This window comes from Bubalus kerabau, chromosome 6 (assembly GCF_029407905.1).
Source record: "Bubalus kerabau isolate K-KA32 ecotype Philippines breed swamp buffalo chromosome 6, PCC_UOA_SB_1v2, whole genome shotgun sequence".
Lineage (NCBI taxonomy): Eukaryota > Metazoa > Chordata > Mammalia > Artiodactyla > Bovidae > Bubalus > Bubalus kerabau.
Window position 1 is genome coordinate 113,101,584 of NC_073629.1, and position 14,217 is coordinate 113,115,800.

Consider the following 14,217-nt stretch of genomic DNA (forward strand, 5'->3'; position numbering starts at 1 on the left):
TATTCGCTTATTCGTTTACTTGCTGATGGACATTTGTGTTGGTAAACATGATAGCCACATGTCAGGTATGAATAAAGCTACTCTGCATATCTGATACTCATCTCTGGGTAGAAATTTTCCTTGAGTGTATGCCTATCAGTGGATTGTGGGGTCGCCAGATAGATGTATTATTTAAATGTGATAACTGCTAAACTGTCTTTTGAAGTGGTTGAACTAATTTGCAGAAGTGGAGTTATTAATCTTGTGTTAGTCCAGGTCTGGCTAAGATATGAATAGCTGGTTGCTGGAATGGGCACACAACTAATTATTTGGTACACCTAAAGTGTGCTAGGGGAGTAGTTCTTTTTTCTGCTTTTGGGAAAGTGAAGGTGGGGAAGATGGAGGCGGATTCAGGTTCTTGGTGTTTATTCTGTGTTAGTCTTTTGACAGACTCTGCACAGTACTGGCTGGACTTCATCCCAGGTTTGCCATAGGTTTTTTCTGGGCAGTTTTTACATTGATACGGGAGATATGCAGTATCAGATAATTTTTTAAAGACAGATTCAGGGGGTTTTCAAAGGAGCGTGTGTTTTGATATGTTAGTAGCATCAGACCAGAACAGATCAGATCAGTCGCTCAGTCGTGTCCGACTCTTTGCGACCCCATGAATCGCAGCACGCCAGGCCTCCCTGTCCATCACCAACTTCCGGAGTTGACTGAGACTCACGTCCATCGAGTCAGTGATGCCATCCAGCCATCTCATCCTCTGTCGTCCCCTTCTCCTCCTGCCCCCAATCCCTCCCAGCATCAGAGTCTTTTCCAGTGAGTCAACTCTTCACATGAGGTGGCCAAAGTACTGGAGTTTTCAGCTTTAGCATCATTCCTTCCAAAGAACACCCAGGGCTGATCTCCTTCAGAATGGACTGGTTGGATCTCCTTGCAGTCCAAGGGACTCTCAAGAGTCTTCTCCAACACCACAGTTCAGAAGCATCAATTCTTCGGCGCTCAGCCTTCTTCACAGTCCAACTCTCACATCCATACATGATCACAGGAAAAACCATAGCCTTGACTAGACGAACCTTTGTTGGCAGTGGTAGCTGATCAATATATCAAGACTTCTCCTGGGAAGCAGTATTGGGGAACACTTTCAGAGAAGAACATGAGCCATTGTGCCAGGTTTTGATTCTGCTTTGGCTTCTGATTTGTCTTTGTCCAGACAGAACTTCGTATGTAGAACTGTAGCTTCCTCATGTTGATAGTGATCGTGAGTGCCCAGAAGTCATCTGGCTCCTCAGCACTGTGCCAGGTTGTGAGAAAATGGTAAAGTTAAGAGCTGAGAGGCCAGGGTCTCTCTTTTCTTTGTTGCAGACCTAACAATATAAAAGAGCTATGTTGATTTCTTCTCTTTTCACCATTGAGCATATATTTGCACGCACACAGAGTGATAGATGAGTCCCAAAGAGGAGTTGAGGAAGTTCAGGAAAGCTAGAAAAATATGTAGAAAAAAAGAAAAATAATTACATACTAGCAATCAGTGCTAGCAAGGGCTGATTTAGTGTCTTCAAGAAGTTGAGAAAAAGGCTAGATTAAATGCATTGTCAGGCATAGGATGCAGTATATCAAAGACTGTCAACTTTCTGGTGTTAAGTGCAGAAGGAATATATTACTTGAATTCACTTATAAGAAATTTTGAATAATGGGCAAGGTCTGAAATAGCAGTTATGTAGAAATATCCTCTCGGCTGTTTTTAAGTCAGCTCTGTTTAAAATTCAAGGGTAGCCCTTTCTCTGAGGTCCTTATCCCTAGAATTGGAGTAGCGAAAGGAGAGGAGGGGCCGGAGGGAGGGAGGGAGGGCTTATTACTTCTCCGTGTGTTAAACTGCTCACAGGATGTTTTTCAGTGTTATTAGAGACCCATCTTGCCCTGATAATTTGACATTTTACCTTCCCTTTATCCCCCTGAGGTTCTCTCACTGCGGTTTTCCTGCCCAGTGGTAGGTGCATCAGCAGGCAGCATCAGGCTCTTCATCCTCTTCCGTTCACAGGCCAGTTCTGTTTCTTTAGTCAGAGGACCATTAAGCCCAAAGTGCTTCTGTTGTCCGTAGTTATTAATACTTTACACAGACATTTTCTGGTTTAGGTGGTAGATTAGAATCACTTTAGTGATTGTTCCTCCTCCTTTGTGCAAAATCTCTTTTCCTCTGACGCTCATGCTGTCTGACAGTACAACTGTCTCTTCCCCTTATTATCATCAGATGTGGACCCTGAGGCATCATCCTTTGTTTTCTTCTTTCTTCTCTCTGCCATTATCCTGAGGTTACTTTAGAGTCCATGGGATGATCCATCCAGTCTTCCCAGGCTCCTGATTCCATGACTTACCTCCTGCCTCTTATTCTTCTAGTGCTTTCTTTGTTATTTGTACTATACCTGCTTTTTTACATTACCAGCATCTCAGATTTGTAAACTCTTGTTTTTACTTTCTTCCTCACTGTGCCTCAGTCACACTTTTGCCAGTACCCTCCCTTTGCCTTACTCTTCCATTTATTGTGGAGACAAAATCCTAACCCAGGTTCAGTCATGTCGTCAGCTGTCTCTCAGGCTAAGTTGGAGAAAGAAGCCCACGACCATGCAGGTAGGTGCCATCTCCGTCTTGACTGGGCCTTCAGAACTTCTGTAGGTAACTGCAGTGTGGTGTCCTGGATTAGATGCTGGAACAGAACAAGGACATTGTTGGAAAAACTGGTTATAGTTACTAGTGTTGTACCAATGTTGGTGTCTCAGTCGTGACAGGTATACTGTGGTAATGTAAGTTGTTTATGTTAGGGGAAGCTGATGGAATTTTCTGTAGTATCTTTGTAATATTTGTATAAACTCATGTGTACTAACTGTGTACTAAGTTGCTTCAGTTGTGTCCGATTCTGTGTGACCCCGTGAACTGTATAGCCTGCCAAACTCTTCTGTCCATGAAATTCTCCAGGCAGTAATACTGGAGTAGGCTGTTGTTTCCTTCTCCAGGGATAAATTAGTAATTATCCCTAAATTTTATTTTAAAAACAATACTGTTGTAGATCCCAGCAGCTACCGTCTCTGCATTCTTCTCAATCCTTACCCTGTCACCTGCTGTCATTTGCCTGCTTACCTGAGAAAATTGAGGCCGTCGAATGTGAATTTCCCACAACTTGCTGTTCCCCCACAAAAAGCTTGCAGATGTCTTCAGTCATTTGAACACACTTTGCTCTTGTCACAAGTGGATAGGCATAGCGTTTTTTTCCCCCCATTTGTTCTTTGAAGCCCTGTCCAGCCTGTCTTCTCACAGCTGCACTTCCATCATATTTTTGCTAAATTGTTTCTTCACTTTTTGATTGTACTAGTACTTTTCCTTTAGGATATTTTCCTCTAAAGTGGAAGTGGAAATTTTCTTTCTCCTCTGCTTCGTTTCTCTTCGCTTTTTCGCAGCTAAGATTCTAGAAAAAGTCGACTGCATTTGTAGTCTTCCCTTTCTCACCTCCCAACCTCTGAAATCTCACTCTTTCCTCACCATGCTTCTTTAATTGCACTCTTCAAGTCAGCAGTGACTTCATTATGGAAGCCAGTGAAGACTTTCCAGTCTTTCTCTTTTTTGACTTCAATATTTGAAACTAATGAATTCTTCCATTAATATATATATATTTTGGGCCAGTGTTATCTTTATTTTAAACACAAATTAGTAACTTACTAGGAAAAGAATTACTCATAATTTCACCATTCAGAAGTAAATATTACACCTGGGGGCATATGTAAATATCCACTAAGAATGAATTTTAAGATGTGTTGATTGTAGTTATATCCTCTGTATCCTGTAACCTGTCTTGAGCACTTAATATATTGTTGACATTTTTTTCATATCAGTGAGTATAGTTATTATTGTCACTTCTCTCTCTGCTCTCCTGGTATGTAGATCCATGCTATCTGTTGGATTACTGATACCTCTCCTTCCTCTTAACTCTTGCTGGTTTATTTCTTCCTGGCATCCTGAATGATCTTTCTAAAGTGTGAATTTCATCGTGGGCACTTTGTGGCCCAAATCTTTTCTTTTCATAGCCTTCCATTGCTCTTGAGACATAAAATACGAAAACTTTGTGATACAGCCATGCTTTTTCAAACTGCACTTTAATTTTTAGCCTTACTGAGCTAATGGATGGATAATTAGATAATCTCCCCAAAGAACCTCGTTGTTTTTCCTTTCTGCTTTAGATAAAGTGAATGTGGAAGAAGCTAGAGTCCGTGAACTTGCCTTCAGGTGAAAGGTCAGGGCTAAGAATGCCTCACTGCTGGTCTTTTCTCCTTCCTGTATCCTCCTGCATGGTGTGTGGGGAGACTTTGTCCTTTCCCTTCTCGACCTCTTCTTTGGGATAGTTTTATGCAATATTTGGGTACAAGTCTGTAGATTTGCTTCCCAATCTCTGTCTCATTATGACTCCACACTGGAGTTCAAGATGTAGATGTATATTATTTAGGATGGCTCCTCACATTCGTTTTGTCTAAAATGGCGTGTCCTTCCTCGCAAATTTCTTTTCCATTTTTTCTTTCCTTTCAAGGTTTTCTATACAGTTTCAAAAAGCACCCCACCCCCAGTATCACATGCTATAGATTCTATTCCATTTTTGCATCCTTTGTTCAGATTTTCCTTCTCCTTTGGGGAATATTTTATGGAGTGTTTATTTGAATGTATCCTTGGTTTTGTATAAGCCACTGTAAAGGAAGGAGGATGTGAGGGTGGGCCTTCTAGGGTAAGGGGGTGGCATGAGCATGAACCACAGAAGAAGGAGAATGCAATAGAGAGTTGAAAGTTATCATTTGGCTTTGAGTTTGGAGGTGAAACAGTGAAAGGTTGAGTTGAGAAGGTATAGATTGTCAGATTGATGGAAACCTGAAAATACAAGGAGTTTTGACCATACACAGAGGGTTTAAAAAGATTGATCTTGTTGGATGTAATCAGAGGCCAAGTCAGGAGAGCAGATTAGACATTTTATTGTAGTAATCCAGACATGGATTAACAAAAGTTCGGCTATAATGAAAGAATGCAGGTGGAACCTTGAAGGGAAATTGACCAAATTTCAGGCAAAATTATTACATATGAGGGACAGAGAAGAGGAGGGAGTTTCAGATGATTCTAGGCTTTTGAGCCTGACTGACTAGTAAACTGAAAACAGTGGTGTGTTAGTCACCCAGTTGTATCCAGCTCTTTGCGACCCCATGGACTGTAGTCTGCCAGGCTCCTCTGTCCATGATATTCTCCAGGCAAGAATATTGCTGTGGATTGTCATGCCCTCGTCCAGGGGGTCTTCCTCACCCAGGGATCAAACCTGTGTCTTGGTCTCCTGCATTGGCAGGAGGGTTCTTTACCACTTGTGCCACCTGGAAAGCCCCAAAACAGTGATACCTTGATCAGTTGTTGATTAATCCAAGAGGAGCGGGCTGCTGGAAATGCCACAGAGGTCATGGGAGAAAAAAAATTTGTAATTCACAGCAAGGGTGGAATTTGTGGGAGAATCTTCATTGCTCTTGCTGTAATAACACCCTCACTTCTTGTATCTGCTATATCAAGGTGAAAATGAAAATGTTAGTTGTGTCCAACTCTTCGTGACTCCATGGACTGTAGCCCACCAGGCTCCTCTGTCCTTGGAATGCTTCGGGCGAGAATACTCACGTGGGTAGCCATTTCCTTCTCCAGGGATCTTCCTGACCCAGGGGTCGAACCCGGGCCTCCCCCATTGCAGGCAGATTCTTTACTGTCTGAGCCCCTATTTTAAATTCCCCATAATTTAGTTGGCAGAGTTCTACCTGAAGTACTAGTGGAGAGGACCGTTGTAAATAAGATTCAAGACAATATCTAAACAGAATTTATAGTTAAAGGATCAGTGGGTACACTGAGGGAAGTTAGGAGATAAACTTGGGGAACGGGGACTAAATTGGAAAGGAGTAAAGATGGGGGAAATGTATCTGTAAAGGGCTGGTCATGGAGGACAAGGAAGGAAATAGTTTCAAGAATAAGACTATCTAAAGAGGCAGAAGAGCATGGTGGGGGCACAGCCTACAGAGTCTGGTTCAGGTCCCAATTTGCTATAAAAATCAGCTGTTTTCTAAAGATCACAAGTCTCCTGGGGGTTTGAGTTGACAACATGTAGCTTAGTGGGATTTAAATGGCGGCAAAGCTTACACTTGTTTTGATACTTCACTGCATGCTTAGAAATGGCAATTGAGAAATAAGTCCCACTTTCCATTCCAAATAATTTATAATTCAGAGACGTTGTGTCAGACAATCCAGTACATAGAAATAAATCTATTAGAACTGGGCTCATTTAATTTGATTTGGAAGGAGCAGTCTGGGGTGGGGAATTCAGAATTAGAAGCTATAGTACCTTAAATTAGATTTCTTCAACAGTCATAACTTTTAGATTTCCTGCTTTAATTCATAAAGGAGAATGAGCAGAACACCATTCTGAGTAATGTAGGTCTCTTTAGTTGATAATTAAATTGTTTGGATTACTGTCTTAGGTTCATAAGAGTTCTCCAGAAAACTACCATAGGGCATAATCTTATGGAAACCTACATTATAAAGGTGGTGAGGCTCCCATCTCAAGGCATTAAAGAAACTTCTGAGCTTTCAGTGTTTCTGCTGTATGGTATTTTGACTCTTCCTGAAAGTTTGTGGGTGGAATGAATGACTGAGGACAGGAAAAGGATTTCCTTGGTTGATGTTCTTCAGGTGTTTCGTGAATCCAGGGCTTCTGTAACTCAAGACCATTGCCTGTACAGCACAGCCTCTATGTGGTAATGACAGTCCTGGAGTTTGTATTTCCAGGACCTGTGTAGCCTTGTGGTAGTAATTTAAAGGGTAAAAGCATATTAAATCTCTTAAGAATGATTTTAGTATTTTCACAAATATCACAAATAATTCAGTTTTTAATTAAGATTCACTTGCTTTATAAATTGAGTCTGGTTCAAGTCTTGACTTGCTTTATTAATTCAGAGCTGTTTTCCAATGGTCAAAGTCCCATAGGGGTTTGAATATAAAACAGTTGACTAGATGGGGCTTAAAATGGTGATAAAAAACACTCCTTCAGGATGTTTCATATTACAACAAAATCTTACGGTTGTAGTCTCTACAGGTCAATTTGTTAGCCAAGTAGGTCCAGGATCCCCTGGAGAAGAAAATGGCAACCCACTCCAGAATTCTTGCCTGGGAAATCCTGTGGATAGGAGCCTGGTGGGCTGCCATTCATGGGGTCACAAAGACTCGGACATGATTTAGCAACTAAACCACCCACCACTTGTTCAGTTGTGTCCGATTCTGCGACTGTAGCACACCAGGCTTCCCTGTCCTTCACCATCTCCTGGAGCTTACTCAAACTCATGTCCATTGAGTCGGTGATGCCATCCAACCATCTCTTCCTCTGTGTTCTCTTCTGCCACCTTCAATCTTTCCCAACATCATGGTCTTTTCGAATGAGTCAGTTCTTCGCATCAGGTGGCCAGAGTATTCGAGTTTCGGCTTCAGCATCAGTCCTTCCAAAGAGTATTCAGGATTGTGTTCTCTTCTCCTACCACCTTCGATCTTTCCCAACATCACGGTCTTTTCGAATGAGTCAGTTCTTTGCATCAGGTGGCCAGAGTATTGGAGTTTCGGCTTCATCATCAGTCCTTCCAAAGAGTATTCAGGATTGATTTCCTTTAGGAATGACTGGTTTGATCTCCTTGCAGTCCAAGGGACTCTCAGGAGTCCTCTCCAGCACCCCAGTTTGAAAGCATCAATTCTTCGATGCTCATGCTTCTTTATGGTTCAACTCTCACTTCCATACATGACTCCTGGTAAAACCATAACTTTGACTCGATGGACTTTTTTTGGCAAAGTAATATCTCTGCTTTTTAATATGCTGTCTAGGTTTGTCATAGCTTTCCTTGCAAGGAGCAAATTGTCTTAATTTCATGGCCGCAGTCATTGTCTGCAGTGATTTTGAAGCCCAGGAAAATAAAATCTTTCACTGCTTCTGTTTGCTATGAAGTGATATTATCGGATGCTGTGATCTTAGTTTCTTGAATGTTGGATTTTAAGCCAGTTTTTTCACTCTCCTCTTTCAGCTTCATCAAGGGGATCTTCTGTTTCTCTTTGCTTTCTGCCATTAGAGTGGTAACATCTGAGGTTGTTGATATTTCTCCCAGTAGTTGTGATTCCAGCTTGTGATTCATCCAGTCCGGCATTCTGCATGATGTTCTCTGCATATAAATTAAATAAGCAGGGTGGCAATATACAATACGCCATCCTGCTGTACTGCTTTCTCAATTTGGAACCAGTCTGTTGTTCCATGTCCAGTTCTGACTGTTGCTTCATGTCCAGTTCTAACTGTTGCTTCATGCCCTTCATACAGGTTTCTCAGGAGGCAGGTAAAGTGGTCTGGTATTTCTGTCTGTTTAAGAATTTTCCACAGTTTGTTGTGATCCACACAGTCAAAGGCTTTTGTGTAGTCAGTGAAGCAGAAGTAGATGTTTTTCTGGAATTCCCTTGCTTTCTGTGTGATCCACTGGTTGTTGGCAATTTGTTGTCTGGTTGCTCTGCCTTTTGTAAGGAGGACACTTGTCTTAATTCACAGTGGTACCTTACCGGATGTCTGGTCATTATCACTCCCTTGACAAGTGATTTCAGTAGGGATATACCATAATTTAATTGAGTCTAGTATTCATCACTTGTGAGATTCTTCATTTATGTATTACTAAGAAGGAAATCATACTGCAGAGTAAACTGATGGCATACTTCTTTAATTACTTAGAATTTTTATTTTACAGTTTTAAAAAAATTCTTTTCAACTTACTTAGCAAATAAGTCTAACAGATTTTCATCAGGCAGTATATACTTTGTACATATGTTAAAAGGAAAATAGAAGTAAAATCAATTGTGAGGTATTCTTCAGCTTCTAATTAGATATTCTTCAGCTTCTGCACATTATATGACTTTTATAAATTATGCAGAACTTAGAATTGTAGAAGTCTCCTTCCTCCTCACTCTCCCCACCTTTGTAGTGTCAGGTCATTAAGGGTATTGGTGATGAAACATTTCTTAAGAGAGTGCTCCATTATTCTTTCATCATCTTGAAATGCAGCGATTTGGCGCTTGTGTAGTTCTTAAAAGCGTCCTAAGCCATTTAATCTTTCCCTTAAATATGAACACTTCAGGGCTGCTGCATGCAGCCTTGTGGGCTATGCAGTGTCAGGTCTAACTAACGAGCCACAAGCTTATCTTTTTTATGTGTTTTTTTTCCCTTGTTCAAGTTCTGTAAAACAGTTGCAGTCATTCCTCCAGTGATGGAGAGTTACTTCAGTACTGTCCCATGGCTTTATTTGCTTTCTTTTTTGATACACAACATGTTTCAATTTAGAATTATAGCATGATCTTTTTGAAGGCATTGTAAACAGCCCTTAAAATCAGCTACTAGGAACAACACAACCGAGAAGAGGACAGTAATGAGCAGCTCTGACCAGGTTCCATCCTTGTGCACACAGTGACAGCTGTGATACAGCTCGCATTGTGGGCCAGTAGCAGTTGCAGCACGGCACTCATTAAGGTGCATTCCAGTTTCAGCGAGTGTAAAGTAAAAGCCGTGTGCCTTATGTTGTTTTAGAATCATCAATTGCTTGTGAGGTGGTGAGAGCACTAAGTTGATCTCATTTGAGCCTAATGTGCATGCTTATCTGACCAGGGAGAGGTTATCAGGGTCAAGTAAGAATAAGGAACTCTCCCTGGAACCCACGTGGTTGACATTTGTTGTTGTTCATTTGCTAAGTCTTGTCCGACTCTCTGTGATCTCATGGACTGCAGTACGCCAGGCTTCCCTGTCCTTTGCTGTCTCCTGGAGTTTGCTCAAATTCATGTCCATTGAGTCCATGATGCCATCCACCCATCAGAAATACCTTCCAGGAAGAGGGCAGATAAATAGTTGATTATGGACGTTAGCACGTTTTTACTTTGCCCTTTCTGTGTTTTAGATTAGTATGTAGTTTATTGGTTTTAGATCTTTTAAAGAACAATCAGGGTGATGTGATAAATCTTGCAGATATTTATCATATGTTTACAATATTTATCGTATTTTCTGTTTTCTAAACTCATATTCTTTTTTTCAGCTTTATTGAGATGTGATTGACATAACATTGTCTTGGTTTAAGGTGTTCATGTGTTGATTTGATTAATTTTTCATTGTATATTGCAAAATGATTATCACTATAGCATACATCTCCTTCCTATCACATAATTACCTTTTCTTATATTTTGTGTATGTGAGAATATTTAGGGTCTACTCTTAGCAACTTCCATATGTATACTACAGTATTATTAGCTGTAATCACCATGCTGTACCCTGGATCCCCAGAACTTGTTAATCTTAAAGCTGTAGTTTTTACCTTTGACCAGTTTCTTACCATGTCTCCCACCCTTCAGTCCCTGGTAACCACCACTGTACTGTGAGTTTGGCTTGTTAAAGATTCCACATATAAGTAATATACAGTATTTGTCCTTCCCTGTCTGACATTTCACCTTAAGTTCTGATATCTTAAAATTGCTCTTGAAAGATGACTCGTGAAATTGGTTAGTGGGTTATTTTCACTTAATGGTCCAAGATAATTTTTTAAAGAATCACCAGAGTGTAAAGTGCTAAGGGAAACAGTGGGGAGAGTTGTGGCAAAAGCTGTGAGATAGATAAGGAGGGGTCTTTAAGAATCTTTGATGTACTTCATGGTGATGGGTGAGCCATTCCAAGCGAGTAATACAAATTATTAATAAAATGTAAATCCGTTACCCCTCATTCCTTCCCCACTGCCTAAAGCTGAAAAAGGACATCCTTCATTTGGTCTCTAGGGCCCTGCATGGTCTGCTACCACCTGTCTCACCAGCATCTCTTATACCCTGCATCCTTTTCCTGTGTAAACATAAAAAGATGGTGGATTAGAATTAAGGGTTGGTTTATTCATTTTACTTTGCCTGCTGTATTATAAATATGCATTAAAAAAACCTCATTCTGGTTACTGGTTGAGAGGAGCATAAGCAAAACACGCTCCCTAGCTGTACTTTCTGGCCTGGAATTCTGATTCAGTCTTGACCAACTGTATGGAGATGTTTTCTCTTGAACAGGTTTCTCTGCATATAAAAATCTGTTGTAAACATACGGAAAAGAATGGCAGCGGAAACGCAGACACTGAACTTTGGGCCTGAATGGTGAGTTTTCAAAACCTCATCCTGTTCAGAGTTGCATGACTAGTTCAGTAGTAAGGTATTTGTGCAGGTGTTGGGGGCTTATAAAATGTGCATGTTTTAGAGACTTTGCTTTATGTGCCTAGTTGAAAACAATATAGCCAGTCAGGAATAATTTATATTTGGTTAGTGACTGCATTTGTCCTTTATTAAAAAGTCTTCCTGTTCTGGTTGTGTAATGATAATGAATTTAAAACTCTTCATAGTCCTAGCAAATTATTTACTTTGTGTTTGAACCCTTATGTAGGTGCGAGTATAATTTTATATAATTATAACATTTTAATATTTATATGTTTTCTGCTACAGTGTTTTGTGAGTGCTATTCATACTTATTTGGAAAAAATAGTTTTTATTGAATTATTGTTTGAGTTTTATTTTATTGATGGGCTACATAGGTGATCCAGAATTATACTGGCTATAGCCCATCTAGAATCAGGTTAGCATTTGCCGTAATATCAATTAATCAACCTTTGAGTCTCTTACAGATGTGTTTGGACCCTGACTATGGAATTCTCATGGGATTTTGAGATCCATCACATTGTAGTGTGACTCTTTCCCCCTCTTCCTTTCCCCCAGAGCTGGTGATTGAAGATGCTCGTCAGTGGCGTGAATAATGATAGTTGCTTTTCCATTCAGACCTTGAACCAGAGGCCATATATAAAGTAGATGATCGGAATAGTGTCGTAAATGGCCTTGAGTGTTTCAGTGGTGGTGCTTTGGTAAATGTTCCAGACTTCCTGTAGTACTCCCTATTTGAAGACTCTTATTAACTTACATTATTATATACATTTCTTTTTATATGTAATTCCTTAATTTTCTTGGTCCTTGTAGCTAGCATTTGGAGACTGAGGAGAAATCATTTGAAGTTTTAAGAACCAATGCAAGTTATATGCTTTGAGAGTTTATTTTGAAAATGTTGACCTAAATCACCTGTTCTAGTTCTTATTTTATATTTAAAAAATAACTATTACCAAATTAAATCAATATATACTTCTAGAAAAATTAGAAATTACAAGTAATCCACAAGAAGATACAATTACCTTAATTTCACTGTCCATGGTAACTGCTGTAATAGGTTGGTATATCATTCTAGGTAGCTTTATGTATGCTCATTTGTGTAAATGTACATTTATTTTCATAAAAATGGGATCATACTGTACATTCAGTTTTGTAACCTGTCTAAAAAAAAACATCAAAAGTATCTTTTTTATCAATAAATATTTTCTGTTACCTTAAATGGTTGCACTGTATGGATGTACCATCATTTATTTAATTAGTCTTCCAGATGTAACAAATACAGGCTGTTCTCAGTTTCTCATTATTATAAAAATTTTTTTGATGAATATTCTTGTAGCTAAAACCTTATTCACGTCTTAGCAGGTGGCTTTAAATCATACAGCTCAATGTGTAAACCATTTTGTGTGCGGTTTTTTGCCTTCATTTGTAACTGCTGCTTTTTTGCACTTACACACTCACATGTCTTTTCTTTGTGAAAACATGGTTAAAATCATCAGCTAATTTAAGGAAGTTTTTTTTGTTTTTTGTTTTTTCTCTAAGTCTCTCTCTGTTAAGAGTTAAGAGAGAGACAGTACCAGTAGTTTATCTAAAACGAAAGGAAAAGAACCACTCCTGCTGATGCTCTCTGTAGAGTCATTACACATTTAACATGATGCTAAATGGGTTCACAAACTGTGGCCGTGGGACTGTAAAATTTTGTTGAAACACAGCCACAGTCATTTGTTTCCATATTATCTGGCTGCTTTTCCACTGTCCATGGCATTCTCCAGGCAAGAAAACTGGATCCCCTCCTCCAGGGATCTTCCCCCCGCAGGGATTGAACCGGAGTCTCGTGCATTGTGGGCAGATTCCTTACCATTTGAGCCACCAGGGAAACTCCATATATGTACATAATATATCTCATATATTAAGTTACTTAAGTAACTCAGGTAACTCTGATCTAGACAGCTGTATAAATGGAGACTGTTGCTGTGTTTTTTCTGCATGTACCATTGCATTCATTGTGAAGCTTGAGGTAAGGAACTATGTCCAGAATAACTTTGAGAATCATGGTTTCGGAGGATTACACTGAATCGGTGTGTAACTCTGAAACATACAGAAACATTTAGTGATACTGTATTCTTTTTACTAACATTTTTATCATGATGTAAAACATGATGTTTGGTAAGAGTTGTGTGAAATGAAGATTGATTTGACAGTAGGGAAGATGAGAGAGCAAAGAAAATTGTGGTAGGGACAGACCATGGATGACTGTAAGCATGGACTTTTTAAGCTAGTAGAAAAGATTGAATAGAATCTTTAGGTCTTACCTGGTAGAATCTGGTAGAATCATTAGGTCTTAGCTTATCTTATATTTAGGATAAAGAAATGTATTCCATAATTACCGAAGCAATTTTAAAAAGAGTATGATAGATTTAATGGAGGCAGTTTTAAAAAGAGTGTGATATACTTAATGGAGTAGTAAATCATTTTATATATAAAACAAGAGTCATTTTAACTTCAAATGTTACCATTTAGAGGTTTTCTGACCATCTATAACAACCCCCCCCATTCCCTACCTCCTTTCCCTGTTTAATTTTTTCTTCACAGTCTATATAAAAATATAACATAACAAATATTTTACTGATTTTCTTTATTATTTATATGCCATCGTTTGGCCCCCCCTAGACTGTGCGCTCCTTTGAGGGCAAGTACTTTGGTCTTGATTTTTGTACACTTTGTTCATTGCTGTAACGTCAGTGCCTGGCACATAGTAGATACTCAATAAATATTTATTAAATGCATGAGTGAAGTGTTGGAAAGTAAAGTCGTTTTTAATATTTTGCTATTGTTAATATGTATGTACATCCTTTAATAGTTCTGTTTGTGTTACTGTTGATTTCGTTTGGAATAATATCTTGGAAGTGGAATTTTTAAATCAGAAGTTCAATTTTTAAGGCTTTG

The 14,217-nt window shown here is 39.3% G+C and overlaps 1 protein-coding gene across 9 annotated transcripts in view; it reads left to right on the top strand.

Annotated features, from left to right (window-relative positions):
* The window catches only part of GIGYF2 (GRB10 interacting GYF protein 2), a 130,482-nt gene that overhangs the window by 15,865 nt on the left and 100,400 nt on the right, over positions 1 to 14,217 (top strand). For all 9 annotated transcript variants that reach the window (XM_055586479.1, XM_055586483.1, XM_055586484.1 and 6 more), the window contains one exon: positions 11,137 to 11,220. In XM_055586479.1, coding sequence (XP_055442454.1) covers positions 11,180 to 11,220 — 41 coding nt within the window. In that variant the 5' untranslated portion in view covers positions 11,137 to 11,179. The remainder of the gene's footprint in view (positions 1 to 11,136; positions 11,221 to 14,217) is intronic.